The following is a 19,111-nucleotide window of genomic DNA, read 5'->3' on the forward strand; positions in this document are numbered from 1 at the left end:
ATCACCTCTAACCCCTCTGCCTGGCTGCCTGATTGCCCCTAACCACCTCTGCCTGCCTGATCACCCCTAACTGCTCCCCTACCAGTCTGATCGCCCCGAACCCAGGACCCAGGATTCCCTCCTCCGGCTGGTCGCAGGCACCCAGGATCCGGGCTGGCTTCGCCTGGGCCGGCCACAGCAGCAGGGGACCGCGGGGCAGGTGGCTTGTCCCTCTCCCGGGCCACAGGCACAGGCCCAACCGCTGGCGCCCAGGACTATGGGGCGTGTGCAGCTTGTCTCTCTCCTGGGACGCAGGCACAGGCACGGCCACTGGCGCTCAGGACCACAGGGCATGCAGCTTGTCCCTCTCCCAGGCCGCAGCCCCAGCCGCTGGTTCCCAGGACCACAGGGCGGGCGGCTTGTCCCTCTCCTGGGCCGCAGCCTGGCTGGTCCCCATTCCTCTCTTGTGAGCTCATTTGTGCCTGGCTGGTCTCTATTTCTCTCTCCCCAGTGTTGAGTGTCTGAGGCATGATGGTGTGAGGGTGTGATAACCATTTGCATATTAGCTCTTTATTAAATAGGATTTCTTGCTCTTTCCTCCTGGTTTCTCTGCCTCTAATTTTCTCCTTTTGTATTTTTTCTTCCTCCAAGTCATCTATCTAATTTTAAATTGTTTGGGGGGGGAAATAATTTTAAGAAGCTACTTTTAAAGCAGCAGAAATTTGGAAACACTGGGTCTACTTCCCACACGGTCACAAAGTAGCACTAGTTCCTTTCAATGATGAATATGATATCCAATTCATAATGGTCCCCCATCCTCTTATCCCCAATGTCTTATACCTGGACAGCTTTATTCATGTATGTTAACTGCTTGACCCTTATGGCCCTTTCTCTCATTTATACACCAATTAAGACAAAATTTTAAATAGCTCTTCACAGCCTCCAAATTATTTTTATACTGTATTCCATTTTATCTTCACAACATCAACAAAAAATATCTTTGTAGGCATTTACAGGGAGTTTTTCTAGACCTATCAGGGTCTCAGCTTTAAGGAAACTTAATTCTATAGTCAAATACTTAATTCCAATCCCAACCCCAACCTCTTGTTCTGAGGGCCTTACATCCTTCCAAATATCCCGTCCTCTCATATTTGCTCAGAATTTACTGCTCTCTGCTCTTCTGACTTTGAGTTCCCTTTTATTCCTGGCAAGTGGAAAGTTTTCTCTGAAGTTCAGCCATGCACCTACTTTGTTCCCCAATGTTCTATTTCATTTAGCATTTTTCATATGTTTGTGGGTAGCAGTGAGTCTATATTATAAAGTAGTTCAGCCCACATATGGCAGAATAGCAACGTCCCTTTTCTGTACCCAAATCTCCACTCATATCAATCCTTTGAACTCAGGAAAACACTGAGACCTGTACTGGATACATGAGAACAATGTATTCTCAAGTTAAACAAAGATTCTTTTATATTACAAGTATTCTTTGCTTTTTTATCACAGGAATTTGAAACTATTCTGCAATGGAACATAAAGGAAGAATAAAACAACAAATGACCTTATAAGAAAATGGTAGCAATGAGCAGTTGCTTTCCTTACCACCAGATCACTAATAGAAAAAACTGGCTCTGATAAATCTTGGAATAGATTTTAAAAAGTCAAGAAAGTAATATTGGACTTGGTGTAAAAGTTCTGAAGAGGAATGAAAAGAACATCTCAAAACAGTAGCACTAAAGAAAAAAAAAAAAAAAGACTGCATGCTTAAACATATGTAAATTAGACTACCTGTATCAGAGAGAGAAATGGTCATAAGGACCAAGCAGTTAACATAGGTATTCATTAAGTCAGGGCCTTTTAGTTATTTTTATAGATCATTATCCACTTTAACAGAACTAGAAAAACAATATGGAAATAGGCATTGAGTAAATAATTACAATTAGAAAAAACAAATTAGTGGCCAAAGGCCTTTCAAACTTTAAGACCATAACTTATATAACATACATTTTATATCACGATGAAGCATATATGCATGTGTACACATGTATACATGAAAAAACTTGATGAAATAACTCTACAACACTGCATTTTCTATTCTAGTTTATATTATTTCTTTCACTTAAAAATCTTATCATGATCTTGTAACGTGTTGCAACTCACTATTTAAAATATATTAGCTTAGAACAAGTCATTTAGAAAATGAGGTTTAGCTAGGCAGATGATGACCAAAATCAGACTATCTTTAAATTCTATAAAATTATACTGTTAAAATTTGTTATCCATTTTATCTTTTACTACAAACCATAAAATAATTATTAAACATTTGAGCCCTGCTGGTATAGCTCAATGGTTGAGCATAGCAGACTCATGAACTAGGAGGTCATGGTATGATTCCTGGTCAGGATACATGCCCCAGTTTGCAGGCACAATCCCAAGTAGGGGGCATGGAGGAGGCAGCCGATCAATGGTTCTCTCATCACTGACTAGAGCAGGGGTGGGCAAACTTTTTGACTCGAGGGCCACAATGGGTTCTTAAACTGGACCGGAGGGCCGGAACAAAAGCATGGATGGAGTGTTTGTGTGAACTAATATAAATTCAAAGTAAACATCTACACTAATAAAAGAGAAAAATGGTAATTGGCGTACGGCGAACCGTTTTCATTGGCTAATCAGGGCTATATGCAAATTAACTGCCAACTAAGATTGGCAGTTAACTGCCAACAAGATGGCGGTTAATTTGCATATGTAGGCACAATGCAGGGAGGCGAAAGGGAAAGCAGGAAGAAGCCCCCTGCCACTGACAGTGACCGGAAACCCAGGGGGGAGCTAAGAGCTGGGGGGCAGGGCGAAGGCGGCCCTGGGGCCGCCTTCGCCCTGCCCCCCAGCCATGATCAGAGAATCAGGCGCCTTTGCCGCCCTGGCCAGTGATAGCAGGAAGTAGGGGTGGAGCCAGCGATGGGAGCTGGGCACAGTTGAAGCTGGCAGTCCCAGGAGCTAGGGGACCCTTGCCTGGGCCTAAAGCGGAGCCCACGATCCCGGGGCCGCTGCAGCTGCGGGTCCCCGCTGCCCAGGCCGGATGCCCAGGCCAGAGGCGTTAGGCCTGGGCAGGGACGGAGCCTGCAACCGCGGGGAGCTGGGGGGGCGGAGCCGGGGATTGGGGGGATATGATGGTCCCCTTGCCCAGGCCTGAAGCCTGGGTCAGAGATGTCAGGCTTGGGCGGGGGGTGGAGCATGCGATCAGAGGGAGATGGGGGTCCCCTGCCCAGGCATGATTCCTGGGCCAGAGGCCTCAGGCCTGGGCAGGGTCAGAGCCAGTGATCGGGGGGAGATGGGGGTCCCCTGTCCAAGCCTGACACCTCTGGCCGAGGCGTCAGGCCTGGGCAAGGGGCCGATCATGTGATCGGAGGGTGATGGGGGTCTACGCCTCTGGCCGAGGCATCAGGCCTGGGCAAGGGGCAGACCCAGCAATGGGAGGGGTCTGGGGGTCCCCTGCCCAGGCCTGACGCCTGGGCCAGAGGCGTCAGGCCTGGGCAAGGGGCCAATCCTGCGATTGGAGGGTGATGGGGGTCAACGCCTGAGGGCTCCCAGTATGTGAGAGGGGGCAGGCTGGGCTGAGGGACACTCCCCCCACACACACACCCAGTGCACGAATTTCGTGCATCGGGCCCCTAGTCATTACATAAAAGGGTACGGTCTTTCTTTTTTTTTTTTTTTTTTTTTAGTTTTATTCATTTCAAACAGGCCGGATCCGGCCCGCGGGCCGTAGTTTGCCTACGGCTGGACTAGAGGGTCGGGTGCACGAAATTCATGCGGGGGGTGGGAGGGCGGGTGTCCCTCAGCCCAGCCTGCACCCTCTCCAATCTGGGACCCCTTGAGGGATCGGGCCTAAACAGGCAGTTAGACATCCCACTCAAAATCCAGGACTGATGGCTCCCAACCGCTCACCTGCCTGCCTGCCTGATTGCCCCTAACCACTCCCGACAGGCTGAACGACGACGCCTAACCGGTCGCCTGCCGGCCCAATTGCTCCTAACTGCCCTCCCATGCCAGCCCAGTCGCCCCTAACTGCCCTCCTCTGCCGGCCTGGTCCCCCCCAACTGCCCTCTCCAACAGGCCTGCCCCCGCCAACTGCCCTGTCCTGCTCCCCCTAAACTGCCCTCCCCGGCAGGCCTGGTCACCCAACTGCCCTACCCTGCTGGCCATCTTGTGTCAACATGAGGGTGGCCATCTTTGACCACATGGGGGTGGCCACCTTGTGTGTTGGAGTGATGGTCAATTTGCATATTATCTCTTTATTAGGTAGGATGTTTCTATCTCTCTCTCCCTCTTCCTTCCTCTCTAAAATCAATATAAGTATATAGAGAAAAATCTGGAAAGCATCTATCCACCCATACGGTTCCGGAAACTGTTAGTGCCACTGCTTTTAGGAACTGAACAACAAATACAATGGTTCCTTTTAGTATTCTAAATTACCAATCCAAGACAAAAATCCAATTATAAAGTAAACTTTGTTAAAGCACAGTACAATACCTTAAAGTCTCTAATAAATGAGAATAAAGCTGCTAGAAATAGATGCTAGGAAGGATAACATTTAGCATGACTGTCTGGGTTTAGTCATGTTGAATCTAAGTTAAAGACAGTAAATTGAAAAGTTTCTGGAAATTCAGGAATCAGGAATCAGATGAGAAATAAGGCCTATGTGTATATGTTTATGCTTGGAAGTCACTAAGTAATAGTCTCATAAAATACATTAAATTTGTTATTAATGACACAATACATCTCAAATTAAATAATTTATAATTACAACAGGTAAGTAAAGCTTGATAACAATTTTTTTCCTCATTGGTATTCCCTATCACGTGGAAGTCTAACATGGAGAAATTAAATGATGCTTCAAAATAATCTTTAAAATAATTGAGTAGGAGGGGTTAGTAGTAGGTAGAATTTAGAAATTAAACTAAAGTGGCCATGAGATAAAATATGTTGAAGCTAGATGATATGTCTTATAAGTACCGCGCGCTAACCGATTGCGCCACTGGAGCTCCAGAAGCTAGATGATATGTACACAAGGGTTCATTTTACAGTTGCCACTACTTTTGCATATGCTTGAAATTATCAGCAATTCTTAGGTTAGCACAAATAAAATAAATGTCTATATTTAAAACTTCAATTTTAAAAAGCTAATCCATTTATATGAACCCTGGCCAGTGTGGCGCAGTTGGTTGGAGTATTGTCCCATGAACCTAAAGGTATTGGGTTCAATTCCCAATCAGGACATAGATTTCGGGTTTGGTCCCTGGTAGGGGCATGTATGAGAAGCAACCAATCGGTGTTTCTTTCTCACATAAATGTTTCTCTCTCTCCCTCTCTCTAAAATCAATAAACATATCCTTGGGTAAGGACTGAAAATGTATGTACATATTTATATGCCTTTAAATTACTTTAATGAATACCATCATACATACACATACACACGCAACACACACACACACACAACCCACAAAATTTCCAGCACCATATGCTTTGCTTTCTAACAAAATTATTTGTAATTTAGTGTTTCATCACAGTCTGCATATACCCATGGGAATGTTTACACATAAAAACAACCTCCATCTACTGTGAGTCATATAGCAAAAAAAGTTAATCAATGTAGTATAGTATGCCTGGGATAAGCTACTGCACACTTGGCAAATGCTTTGGTATAAAATACATGCTAAAATTGGAATAAAGAGATCATGTTTTTGTACTCGTGTACAGCTAGTTGTAATTCTTATAAAATTTCCTTTCAGCTCAAACTTCCTTTTATTAATGAATCCAGAATTTAGTTACAGAAGTGGAAGTATTGCAGTAGTTCCATCAAATAGCAATCTATATATAAAAAGTCAGTGTCCATGATGACCGTGATGACCAAACAACCTGTCACAATGAGGTGCATTGAGCACCTCTCAGCCCCTCCCCTGCAGCCCACAGGCTTTGATCGCAGTAAGGTGGGTGGCAGGTGGGCAGGGCTGTGAGCAGCGGCAGGCTACCAAGTGTGATTTCCCACGCTGGGCCTCTAGTAATCTATATAATAAAGAGCCAGGGTCGTAATGACCAATTACGACCTAAGGATCGACCAGACCGGAAAGTCAGTGCAGGGTTGCCATAGCGACCCAGCACTGACTGGGGCCGCTCCAGGCACCCCAACCAAGCACTGACTGCCTAGGGGGCTGCGGATCAGGCCCAGAGAAAGGCCTGCAGAGCGAGAGGCAGGGTTTGATCTGTAGCCTCTGTGGCAGCCGTTGATCAGAACTTGCCTCTCTTTCTCTCCCGGCCTGGCCAACAGCCTCACCTCCATTTCTCTCCAGGCCTCCATTAGGACTGATCAGCCCTGCCTTTCTGATCAGGCCCCGTTGATAGGCCCAGAGAAGCTGACTGGCAGAGAAACTGACCAATGAGAAACAAATCTGGGTGAATATAAGGAGCCAATGGCTCCTAGGAGGCGGAGCTTTTGAGGCTGACTGGCATAGAAACTGACCAATCAGAACCAAATCTGGGTCAACTGTGAGGAGCTATTGGCTGCCTAGGAGGTGGAGGTTTTTAAAAAAATATATTTTATTGATTTTATACAGAGAGGAGGGGAGAGCGATAGAGAGTTAGAAACATTTATGAGAGAGAAACATCGATCAGCTGCCTCTTGCACACCCCCTACTGGGGATGTGCCCACAACCAAGGTACATGCCCTTGACAGGAATCGAACCTGGGACCCTTGAGTCTGCAGGCTGATGCTCTATCTGCTGAGCCAAACTGGTTAGGGTGGAGGCGGAGCTTTTGATACTGACTTGCATCGAAACTGACCAATCAGAACCAAATTGGCCAGCAGAGGAGGGCAGTTGGGAGCGAGGTCAGCCCGGCAAGGGAGGGCCGTTAGGAGTGATCAGGCAGGCAAGCAGAGGCAGTTAGGGGTGATCAGGCAGGCATGCAGGTGAATGGTTAGGAGCCAGTGGTACCAGATTGTGAGAGGGGTGTCCGACTGCCGGTTTAGGCCCGATCCCTTATGGACATCCCGAGGGGTCCCGACTGGAGTGGGTACAGGCTGGGCTGAGGGAACCCCGCTCCCCTCCGTGCATGATTTTTGTACACCGGGCCTCTAGTCTATATGTATAAAAGCCTAAGCAACCATTATGACCGGTCAACCAGATGACCGGATGACAGGCCGGTAGCTATGACACATACTAACCATCAGGGGGCAGATGCTAAATGCAGGAGCTGCCCCCTGGTGGTCAGTGCACTCTCACAGCCAACCTCTTGCAGTCCTTCCCCACTCCCCACCAGCAGGCCCCACCCTGATCACGACTAGGTGAGAGGGCTCTGATTGGCCCAATCGCAGGCCAGGCCAAGGGACCCCACCCGTGCACGAATTCTACCTCAAGCACAAAAAAACAAGAACAGTTTTCCTTGTGGGCATTTAGACTGTAACTCCACTCTTCTCCAATGGCCCCATTTCTTTACATAAAAACTCTTCAGCATAGTAATTATTGCCTTCTAACATCATTTTTCCTGGATATAAAAAGTACTTTTGTTTTATGCCTTAGCCTGTCAAAATACCTCACCTTATATTATAAACCACATTGCCAGGACTTTTAACACACACCAAATTTAAGATTACCAGCGTTTTAAATGATCTCTCACAAATTTTTTTTAACTTCATTCTGTATTTGGCTTGATGCTGAAATTAACCACCTGTCTTATAATCAAACTTCTCTGTCTCCTACATTTTAACTGCTGAGGACTCTTATTTCTGTATTTACCATATGCACATGATAGTACAAATATTTAAGGCTTAGGTTTCTTGCTTGATTATAAACTTTAGAAAAGAATCTCCAATTTTAGCATTTCAGGACATCTATGACTTAGTAGTTGCTCAATCACCAAAATCAGCAATTTTCAACCAGTGTGTCTCAATAATTTTTAAAACACACTAATACCTGACTACTTAGGGGAAATGACCTCTTTTCCCTTAGATTGTCACATTACAAAAGGACAACAGCCAATAGCTGTTGTGTGTGAATGAGTCAAAATTATACCTGTTTTTGGTCGCATCAGCAAAAATATTTTTTTTGGTATAGTGTAGAATTTTAGTGATTAGTTTATGTGTGCCATGAGATGAAAAAGGTTGAAAATCACTGATCTAAATTAAACAACTACCTGAAGACACAGAACTTTATTTATGAAAGCAGCAACTGGAGAGATGTATAATAGCTACTAGGAGTGGTTCATTAAGAGCTCTCCACTATTTTTGTGCCTTGTGCCTCAACTCTGAGAGATACTATAGCTATTGGATCCCAGAAACCAGTACAGTTTAGCCAGAACTTTCAGTGTCTACTGTATTTTAATCTCAATGATAACTACATCTCACCTAATCTATACATACTAAAGAAATTTTCAAATGTAGTTTAACATTTACTTAAAGTTGACTTCTTAACTAAGCAGTCACCTCGCATCACGACACAAAATATATTCTTAAATATAAACAGTAATGTTTTCATTAATATAGAAGAGAACTTGATTCTGGAACAATAGATTCCTAAAGTTTCTCCCTAAAACCAGAGGTTCTGACCAGTCTATAGATCATAATAATCTTTCTTCAAGTTAATTTCCTGGGAACCTTATTAAAATGAAAATTCTGATTCAGTAGGTCTGGAACACACACAGGAAATTTTAGGGTGAAAGAATCTTTCTATACAGTAGTTGGGTGAAGATACATGATTTCATGTACTTGTCAAAACCCATAAAACTGTATTTCAGAGAGTAAATGTAATAAATACAAGTTTTAAAAAAATCAATCCATGTGACTGAGGATCCCAGGATGGAAGAATGCAAGTAACAAATGAATCTAACTTCATTACAAATTTATGATTTATCCATAATGACGAGGGGAAAGGGAGAGCTAGCTTGAGTAACTTGGGAAAAGTTTTTTAATTAGAAAACTATAAAGCTAAGTATAATAGCAACTGTTCACTATATATAAATATTGTATTCTAGTTAATAAATTTGTTTCTTCTGGGAATATCGCTTAATAATTCCAAAACTGCATCCAGCCAGCGTTGCTCAGTGGTTGAGTGTTGACCTATGAACCAGGAGGTCAGGATTCAATTCCCAGTCAAGGCACATGCCTGGGTTGCAGGCTCGATCCCCAGTGTGGAACGTGCAGGAGGCAGCCGATCAATGATTCCCTCTCATCACTGATGTTTCTATCTCTCCCTCCTTCTCCCCTCCTTTCTGAAATCAATAAAAATATAATCAAAGTTCTTGGAGAGATGGCTGATTCTAGGGCAAAAGGATGGAAGTGAGTAAAAAGACACAGAAGCCAATTTGAAAGAGAACTCCCAATGAGCAAACCTAGAACAATGTGAGCAACAAAATAAATAATTTATTGGCTTATAACCCAAAGTATAAAATACATACACATAAGTCCTTGCTTATATATAAATGAATAATTGAATAAATGGGGGAGAAATGACTTCTTTATAGAATTCCACTTAATATATGTATACTAGAGACCCAATGCACAAAATTCGTGCAAGGGGCTCAGCCCTTGCAGCTGTGCCCTAGTCCCTCACAGCCACTACGGCTGCCTGGCTTCATCTGGAAGGTTATTCAGAAGGTTGTCCAGAAGGACATCCGGAAGGTCGTTTGGCTGTCCAGTCTAATTAGCATATTACACTTTTATTATTATTATAAATATCTGCTCCCAGCAGAGGATGTAACTTATTTCCCACTCCATACTCCCACCCACCTGAGTTGACTAGTGACATGCTTCAAAAGAATACAGAATGGAAAGGGAAAAAAAGTAATTTTACAGTGGAAAAATGTGGCAAATACGTAAGTGATGGCCAAGTGATGTAGGTTAATATCATCAGTAATGCCACATGGATATTATGCTCCCCATATAATGTGAATAGAAAAGCACGTTTCCTCTGTGATACTCTTTCTAAAAACTGATAACCCTAGCTTATCCTAATAAAAGCATCAGACAAATATCCAAATTTGGGGACATACTACAGGATACCTGGCCAGTAATTCATAAGACAATTAAGGAAATCAAGGAAGACTTAGAAACTCTCACATACCAGAGGATACTGGGGAGAGTTAACAACTAAATACAACATGGTGCTCTGGATTAAATCCTGGAACAGGAAGAGAATGTTAACGGAAAAAACAATGAAATCCAAGTAAAGTCTGGAATTTAGTTTTTTCAAAAAGATTTTAAAATATTTTTAAATTGGGTTTCCCCTCTGACAAGTGGAAATCATTGATACTGTGCACATCACAGTTTTGTGAAGATGAACTGTGATAAATTCATGCAATGCACTGTGCACTATGTGTGTTATGCCTGGCTCAGTCAGAGTAAGAGCTCAATAATTACTGGTTGCCATTATTATTGTTTTTTGAAAAATAAAATGTACCCAGCCTCTTGCTGGCATGGCCCATGACACCATTTTTGTGGGGTTCCCAGAAAATAAAAAGCATGTATAATAACAAAAAAAATAAATAAAAATGGCAAGGTTTTTAATGACTCCAAGCAAACAGCTTCATATATATGCATACTGGGGTCCCTCAGCCCGGCCTGCGGGGATCAGGCTGAAACCGGCTCTCCGACATCCCCCAAGGCGTCCCAGATTGCAAGAAGGTGGTTCTTGGGTGATGCACCCCAGAATCAGGCTCCCTCCTTTCTGGTTCCAGGTGCATCACCCAAGAACAGCAGCTGCCAAGTCACCGCAGCTTGGCAGCTTCTGTGTTGAGCATCTGCCCTCTGGTGGTCATTGTGCATCATAGCTACTGGTAGGATAGTCACTTAGGCTTTTATATATAGATTTAATATGAAAACAAATCACTTAGGAATCTATTTAAAATGAAGATTCTGATCCATTAAGTCTGAGGTGGGGCCCAAGGTTGTATATTCTGAATAACACAACTGGACCTGCAGCTTTTCTATTTCTGTATGTTTTTGAATTTCCCATCAAAAATGTAAAACAAAAAGGTTTCTCCATTTATTCGTTATCTCTTCACTACAAAGAAGTACCCATGTAACCCACCAGTCATCGAGATCTTAAATAAGCAACTTTAGCAATATTAAAAAGACACTGTTTGCCCCACATTATCTCATGCCTATGTAATGTCTTTGAGAGTCAAGTCATATACAATTCTCTTATCCTTATGAGCCTCCAATAAATCTGAATAAAGTAACCTAGACTGACCACAATCCTAGGAAATTCTGTGAAAATCTTGATGTAATCAATCCTACTTGGGGAGAGTAACCTATAACTTAAGCTCCTACTTAACAGTTTGAATTTTTAAAGCCTAAGAAATTATCTTGAACGACCTTAGATCCAGTACATGTAAATTTGAGGGAAAAAAAACTTAATAGAAAAAGATGCAGAAAGCACATACTGAACTGAGAAATTAACAAAATATGAGATGAAAAAGTCATACTTTCCTGCAATTAATGACATCACAGGAAATTTTAAAAAACAGTTTCCTTAACTCACTGATTTCTAGCCATTCTGGTTTTGGAATTTCATGTCTTCCTTAAAATGCTCTTTAGTACAAATTTTTGAAATTTAAGAATGAATTTTTTTTTTAACTCTGAGATAATTGCAAAGTAAGCTCAGGAAACACCATTTTAATTGGCGTGGCCTTTAAAAATTGTTCAAATTCATTTAGTGAAAGAAATAGAGTCTGATGGCAAGAAATATTTCTTTTTTAAAAAAAAAATATTTTTATTAATTTCAGAGAGAGGAAGGGAGAGGGAGAGAGAGATAGAAGCATCAATGATGAGAGAGAACCATTGATCGGCCACCTCCTGCACACCTCCTACTGGGGATCAAGCCCGCAAGCCAAGCATGTGCCCTACCAGGAATCGAACCCTGACCTCCTGGTCAGGTTGCATATAACATAAATTCACACAGCTAGAAATTGATGCTTTGAAATCTTCCAATAGTATTTTTAGAAAACTTAACTTCAATGAGATAGTAGACTTTGTGCTGAGTTGAAACTGATGTACAGGTGCATCCTGACCCACATTTCTTAGTAAATAAGTTTCAAAATTGACAGTTATAGCATAGCCAGAGACATTTTCCTATGTGTATTGTTCCTTTCAGTAAACAGTTATAAAGAGCTTTCTACACGGAAAGAATTAAAAAAAATTTTAGTAGAAAGCTTATTATATACCAAGCCAAAATGTCAAATGACCTTTCTTAATTCTATTTCATTTCAGGAACTTCCACAAAGGATAAAAATAATCTGAAGCCAAAATGCATTTAAAAACTCTAGTCAATAAAAAGCAAATTTACAGTGTATATAAATTTTTCAAGCAGAGTACATTTCTCCTCTCATTACTAATATTAATATTCACAGGGTAACTTCTGGGTTTTTGCAAGAAAATCCCTATATCTATGAAATTCAACTCACTTTTTTAACAAGACACAATCTCCCTTCTCTGGACTGGCCTGTTATGAAAGTTTGGGATGGGGGGTGGGAGAGAACCTAAGAATTAGTAACAAAGACAGCGAAGCAAAGGAAAAGGATAGCATAGCAGCAATAAGGAAGAAAATGAAAGTAAAATGGAAGCAGGTTCTCCTTCTGATAAACACCAAGGCAGTTGTAAGAATAGATAACACTTCTGAGGATTAAAGCCTGTATGGGTGAAGTAATGACTCAGAATAATTAGAGAATATGCAATTATTTAAAATGAGTATGCATTATAAAAGATTGCTTTAAATAAATGGATTTCTTGGGGTTTAATTTCTTTCCCCTATACTATCCAATTTCACTTACTACTGTAGTCACCCTTTGCTTCAGATATGGCAGCAAAATACATAAAAGATTACTGAAACAGGTCAGAATATAACAAAGCATAACCTCTTGCTCTCAAGAGTCTTATTTCCTATTTTGTGGGTAATTTGGTTCCTATGTTTCTAGATATTTCTACCTCTTAACCAACTCATTGCTCACTAATGAATAAGAGAAAGTGGACAATGTGATCCTCCTATTCACTTACTACAGTCAGTATATCTGTAGAGATTGAATCACAGCTGAGATTCATCTTGTAATTTAGCCTCTCAACACTGATGATTCTAGTCAAATTGTTGTCTAAAACATTATACTTTATACATTAAGTAGTAAGAGGAAACTTCGAAATCACTTACTTAAATTCTTGTTTCACAGTTAAGAAATCATTCGGAGAACTAATTAGTGCAAAGATGGTGTCAACTCTGGTTTTAGTAACTCCTAGATCAGTACTTGTTCAACTAAATAATGCTGCTCTCCTTAACTGCTCCTTTTTCACTATGATGCTCTTCTTATCCAGTCTGCCTATGGAAGCTGATAAACTAAATAGCCAGCAAGACCAGAAAATCTCAAGGCTCAAGTCAAAGGAATAAACTACTGTTTCATTGTCTATCCAACATTTTTACTGAAATTCTGACTGCCAAAACTATCCTGTTTCCCGTCCATCACTATAATTAATGTTTTAGTTATGTAGTATCCTATGTGTTACATAAAACATGATGCAAATTATAATAAGCAAATATGGAACGCACAGTATATCAGGAACTATGTTAAGCCCTTTACATGTAGCATTTCAATCCTAACTTTAATACCGTAATTCCCATTTTATAAGTGCAAAAACCAGTTCCTCAGAAGTTAAATAATTTGCCCTAACTCACAAAGCTAATACGTAGAACTGGCTTAAGATATCAGGCAGTCTGATTCCAACGTCCATATTCCCGATTTCCACATATAATAGCTACATGGATTGTATTATCGTTGTGCAGATAACTCAACTTTGAGGTCTACAGATGAATTTAAAGACTCTGTACTAGAAAAGGTTTCTCACAAATTAAAATAGCTTAATATGGCTTATTCCCATAAACGGTATCTTCTTTGCAAATACATGGCTCAAGTAAGAACCTTTAACTCATTCATATACTAGTTTAATTACAACTCAAATGTGAAAGATAATGGGGGGGGTGGGGGGGGGTAGCACTGCAGCAATATTTCAACTAATGTCAGATCAGTATTGTCCAGAACTTTTTGCAGTAATAGAAATGTTTTCTGTCTGTGCTGTCCATCATGGTAGCCACTAGCCGCAAGTGACTAGTATTGGAAATGTGTTTAGTGTAACTAACTGAATTTTGACTATTTTGTAAGTTTAATTAACTTAAAGAGCCACACATGGCTAGTGGATACTATATATTAGACAGCACAAGTAGAGAAGACAAAATGCCAGAAAAATACAATCTTACTGCTTTTATTTGGAGAGTGCATTAACAGTCAAATCAAGTTAAATGTCTTTTTACTTACTCTTGCTTTAATTATTAACCCAAACAATAGAAATCTCCAAAGATTTAAGACAAACTTTCTATGAACTCTTCTTTGTGTACTTCAATGGAAAAAAAATAATTAAAATTTTTTACCAAACAAGCTTCATATATTAGACACTTTTTAGTCTTTGGATAGCTAAGAAGAATCTGAATCTGAAAACTCTGCCACCTATTAGGAAACTAAAAATAATCACAAAAATTTTCAATTCTCTTCATAAATACTTGATAGTAAGTGCTTACCTTGATTCTCCACTACTGTTTCTAACACTTTCTTCATCACTATGTCCATTCATTGTAAATATCAACAAGTTTTAAAATGGAATATAAATCTTCCCAGTTTAAAAGATGAATATAAATACTCTTCCTTGAATATCAAAAATTGACAGATGAATTTTCTTCAACAGTCACAGGTTTCCTGGGACCCTTTTTGATTCACCTAAAAAACATATTAAGAAAGTAAGAAAATTTCACTAGAAGAAAAAAATTAAAAAGTCTATTTAGAACTTACACAAATCTAAACCACTTAGATCAGAGGTGGTAAGGAAGAGGTAGAGATCTTTTATTCAAAATACCTAGGCTTCTATCAACTACATTCCTGACTATTAACTAGAATTTAGCACACCACTGCTTACTTTTGACAGAAGAAATTAAAATATTTGTGGAGTGATAAAACTTTTAGACTGATTGCAATGTGTAGCAATATATATATAACAGATAACTAAAGTAAAGTGGTAGTATATAACATATACATACACCCAAAGAATAGAAAATGGAGTCTTATTAAATACTTGGTCAAACAAATTAAGGAGGGAAAGGTTACCTTTAATTGAGCACCAACACCTATCTAGTGCTAACAAGCCTAGAACTTCATATACTCAAGTGAGGGAAAGTTCTGCAAATGCTCACATGAAAGCAGAAAAGAATATTAAAGGGTATCATATAATCTTAACAAACATGTATAGGTCAGAACAAGTATGTTCTTTCACAAGTAAACCGATAGTGGACTGAAAAAATTTAAATAATATTTATCCAGGTTGGACTTGCAGAGATTCCATTTTTTTAAAAAAGGTAATAAAATATGTCCTACTTATTTTGTAATAAGGGGTTTAGGGCAACAATCATGGATCAAGACACTGCATCTCCACTTTCCAAGGCACCAGCACAACACTGGAGATTCACCTACAAGCCGTCCACGAATAAACAAAGGAGATCTCTGGCAGGGGAGGGAGAGGAAGGAGCGGGGGAAGGAGACGTCAGATCCTTCCCCAGCCAGAAAGTACCGAGACAGCCAACAGAGCAGAGCTGTCCTCCGACCTCCGCGAAGAGAATCCACTCCTGTGAGTTCCACTCCGCCAAAAAAAAGGGGGGTGGGGGGGACACAGGCGGTTGCCAATTCAATCATAGCAAACTCCGCATCTGTACAGATCGGGATTTTAATTCTCCAGAGACCACAGTCCAGCACACTCTGCCAGAACTTGGTTATCCAAAAAGTAACTATATACCCAGAAACATGTATTCCTGAGGTTGAGCACTCACTCCAGCCAGCCAAGGAGCTTTACTGTTACAGCAGTCTTACTGAGAAATCTAGATACTCGAGCAAACTGCCTCTCCGCCCAGAAGTCTCTCTCGGTAGAGAAAGTTCGCTCCTCTTTCCGTTCTTGGCTTTCGCCCCTCAAAATGGCTTTCTTTGTACACTGCAACTTCCTTCCCCCCTCTCCTTCCTTCTCCAAGTCCGCTTTCTGAGACCCTTCTCGCAAGTCCCGAAGCCCCGGGCGCCCGCAGCCCTGTCCGAGCCTGCCCAGCATCATAACAATGACTCTCCCCTAAGTCATTAAGCCTCCGCCACCCTCTTCACGCCCCGTCGTTTCACAGTTGTTTTGCTTCTGCGAAGTTTCCGAAGCCGTCCTCGACAGGAGGTTAGAAACCCGCCTCCTCCCTCTCCCCCTCGCAGCGTCCAGGCTACTACCAGCCTCCCACCGGAACGCACGCACCCACCCCGCCCCCGCCCCCGGGCCTCCCGAGGCCTCCATCACCGTCCCGGAGTCTCTCTTCCCGCCTCAAACTTCCCACAGACCCGCCCCGCGCCCTCCCAGGCTCGCCCCGGCCGCCGCCCCCTCCCCCTCGCCGCCGCTCCCCACGTGCAGGGCGCCCGGGCCGCGGTGGGATCGCTGCACCAGCCACAGGCTCGCTGCGGGGGCCTCGCAGCTCTCCCCTCGCGGCCCCGTCCGCCCCAGGCCAACCCCACGCAGAGAAGGCCCGTGGTCGGCCGCCCGGCGGCCAGTCCGCCCGGCGCGAGGATGCGCTCCGCGGCGCCGGCCTGCGCTCGCCACTCACACGCCCCCTAAGCGCCCAGCCCGTCCGCCGCCGCCGCCGCCGGCCTTCCAAGAGCTGCTCGGCCTTCGCCCGGCGTCCGGCCGCTGGGCCGCCGCCCGGGCACCGCGCTGCCTCCGCCCTCCGCCCGGCGGGCTCCCGTCCGCCCCGCCACATCCTGACCCGCCCGCCCGCCGCTCCCTTTCTTACCGGCTGGCGTGCAGGATTCGCGGGGCGGAGGGAGACGACTCGGCTCGGCGGTCTCCCCCGCGCCCGGGCCCGCGGTCTCTTCGGCCGAGTGAGTCCTGAGGCTCCAGGCGTCTCGGGGTAGGCGGGAGTCAGGGAAAGGGAGGGGAGAGGGGAAGGACGCGGCGGGCAAGGGGAAGCCCCGATCCGCGGCACCAACGCGCGATCCCCTACGGAGCGGATCCAACAATCAATTCATTATTGAAGCACCAACGGCGAGGGCAGCAAGAGCGACAAGTAACCAGCCGTCGTCGTCGTCGCCGCGGCCACGCGCGCGCTCCCGTTCCCGCCGCTTATCGGCTCTCAGAAGCCGCCATGACGCCGAGAGAGCGAGAGCGCAACCGTCCCGGTCGTAGCCGTCTCCGCCGCCACTGCCACCGAGGTCGCCGTCGCCTCCGCCTCCCGCGCGACGTAAGCTCCGCGGCTCACTCCCCTTCCTCACTCAGCGCGAGGCAAGCTGGCGGGCGAGCGGGCGCGAGCACGTCGAACCCTCCGAGCGGCGCGCGGGCGGTGGGAGGGGCTACGTTGTGGAGTCGTAGGGCGTAGGAAGCAAGCGATTGGCCCGGAGTCCGGGCGGCTTGCGAGTGCGCGCACGCGCGCGGGTGGGAGCGCGCACGCCGACTACGCGGAGGCCGCCGGACTCTGACCACGGCCGTGGGCCGCGGATCTTGGACTAGGCGCCCTCCCCTTAGCGGCCTGGAGTTGAGTTCCGGGAAGTGGGAGCCGTAGGCTTGCTCCGTGCGGGTATGGACGCTATTCGGGACCGTTGCGCCAGGACGTCGAGGCTGAGAGACTGAGAAGGAAAGAGGAAGCGGAGGGGTGGGGAGGTACAGAAGACTATGATGGGGTTTGGGTAGCCGCGAAAGGTTCGCGCTGGGTCAGTCAAGGGTCTGGGTCGAGCGGGGGGTCCGGTCGCCCGGGCCTCGGCCGGGGCTGAGCGCCTGTCGGGAGGCATGGGGCCGGGGCCGGGGCCGCTGCGTCACACCAGGCAGCCTGGGAACCCAACTGTTGGGCCACTGTGGCCCCCTCCCGCCGCCCCTGCGCCTAGGCGGCCTGCCACTGGGGCTCCCCCGGGGGCCTAGGGCTCCGCGTGGGCGGGGCCGCACCTGGGGTGACGGAGGAACATAGAGACCGAGTTGTTGACATCCGGTGCCGCTTCTTGATTTCATTTTGGGGGCAGTCGAGCCCGGCTCAGGAAAAAACAAAAAAAAGAACAACTTTTACAGCCTTTCTAGGTTCCTTCCCTGGAAGGCGGGGTGGAGGGTGCGGTTCAGAATCGCAACAAAAAAAGCAGTGTGTAGGACGTTAGTAACTGCCTCAGCTGAAGGTGCTGTAATTTAGTTGACCGTTTCTTTCATAACTGTAACCGCGGGCTCGGATACAATCCTTTAAGTGAGTCGTAGGGAACTTTGCAAGCACGGCGGTGCCCTGATTCACTCTTAGAAAAAAAATTTTTTTAAATAAAAAATAGTTTACACTTCATTAGTTTTCATCGATCTTGAATCACTCAAAGTTAATAATTTTTGAAACTTTCTAATCCCATTCTTCAGTTATTTGATTTGATGTAAAGTCCATGAGTTTGAATGTAATGACCGCATTTCCAAAGTAATTCGTTGTGTGGGACAGTCAACTTTTACAAACAGTTTGGTTCAAAGCCTTTAAAAAGATCTCAAAACCTATGTGTTCTGTGTATGGAAGGGTACCTTCATCTTCACCCTTGGGGCGTAGGGAAAGGCAAAAAGGTACGCATGGTCTACCCGAAAAAAAATGTATGTCTGATCAATAAATAGTGAAACAAAATGAAACACTACTGTACTTTGTAAAATTATCTGCGTTCAGCCTCTTGTTTTATTCCTTCCCCCCTAGTTATCAAATAGCTATAATGCTGGGTTGTGAGGAATAACTCCATCTCTCAAGTAGCTGAGTGCTAATTTTTAATATGTTTTTAAAATGTGATAAAGGTGACTTAATGATAGGAACTTTCTGTGCTTCTGACTGATTTCTTTCTTGGATTACTAGAGTGGTAAGTAAAAAAAAAAACGAAAGCCCCCCAAAAGCAATAACCATAGCTGATAACGAATTTTGTAATCAGAAGTATTAATCAGATAAAGTCTCTAAACATAACTATTAATATACTATTATCATTACTGTATAGGCATAATCTGTATGTTTTCTGAAAGCACATCAAATCTTTTTAAACTGATTTGCCATTT

General features: G+C 44.0%; 1 protein-coding gene across 1 annotated transcript in view; it reads right to left on the bottom strand.

Moving 5' to 3' along the window:
- The window catches only part of CHD1 (chromodomain helicase DNA binding protein 1), a 77,001-nt gene extending 59,609 nt beyond the window's left edge, over positions 1-17,392 (bottom strand). The window contains exons 1-2 of the mRNA XM_081090173.1: positions 16,863-17,392; positions 14,583-14,778 (exon numbers count right to left, since the gene is read on the bottom strand). Of these exons, the coding sequence (XP_080946299.1) occupies positions 14,583-14,635 (53 nt within the window). The 5' untranslated portion in view covers positions 14,636-14,778; positions 16,863-17,392. The remainder of the gene's footprint in view (positions 1-14,582; positions 14,779-16,862) is intronic.
- Between the last annotated feature and the right edge of the window lie 1,719 nt (positions 17,393-19,111).

This window comes from Myotis nattereri (assembly GCF_964212035.1).
Source record: "Myotis nattereri genome assembly, chromosome: 4".
In the NCBI taxonomy this organism is placed as follows: domain Eukaryota; kingdom Metazoa; phylum Chordata; class Mammalia; order Chiroptera; family Vespertilionidae; genus Myotis; species Myotis nattereri.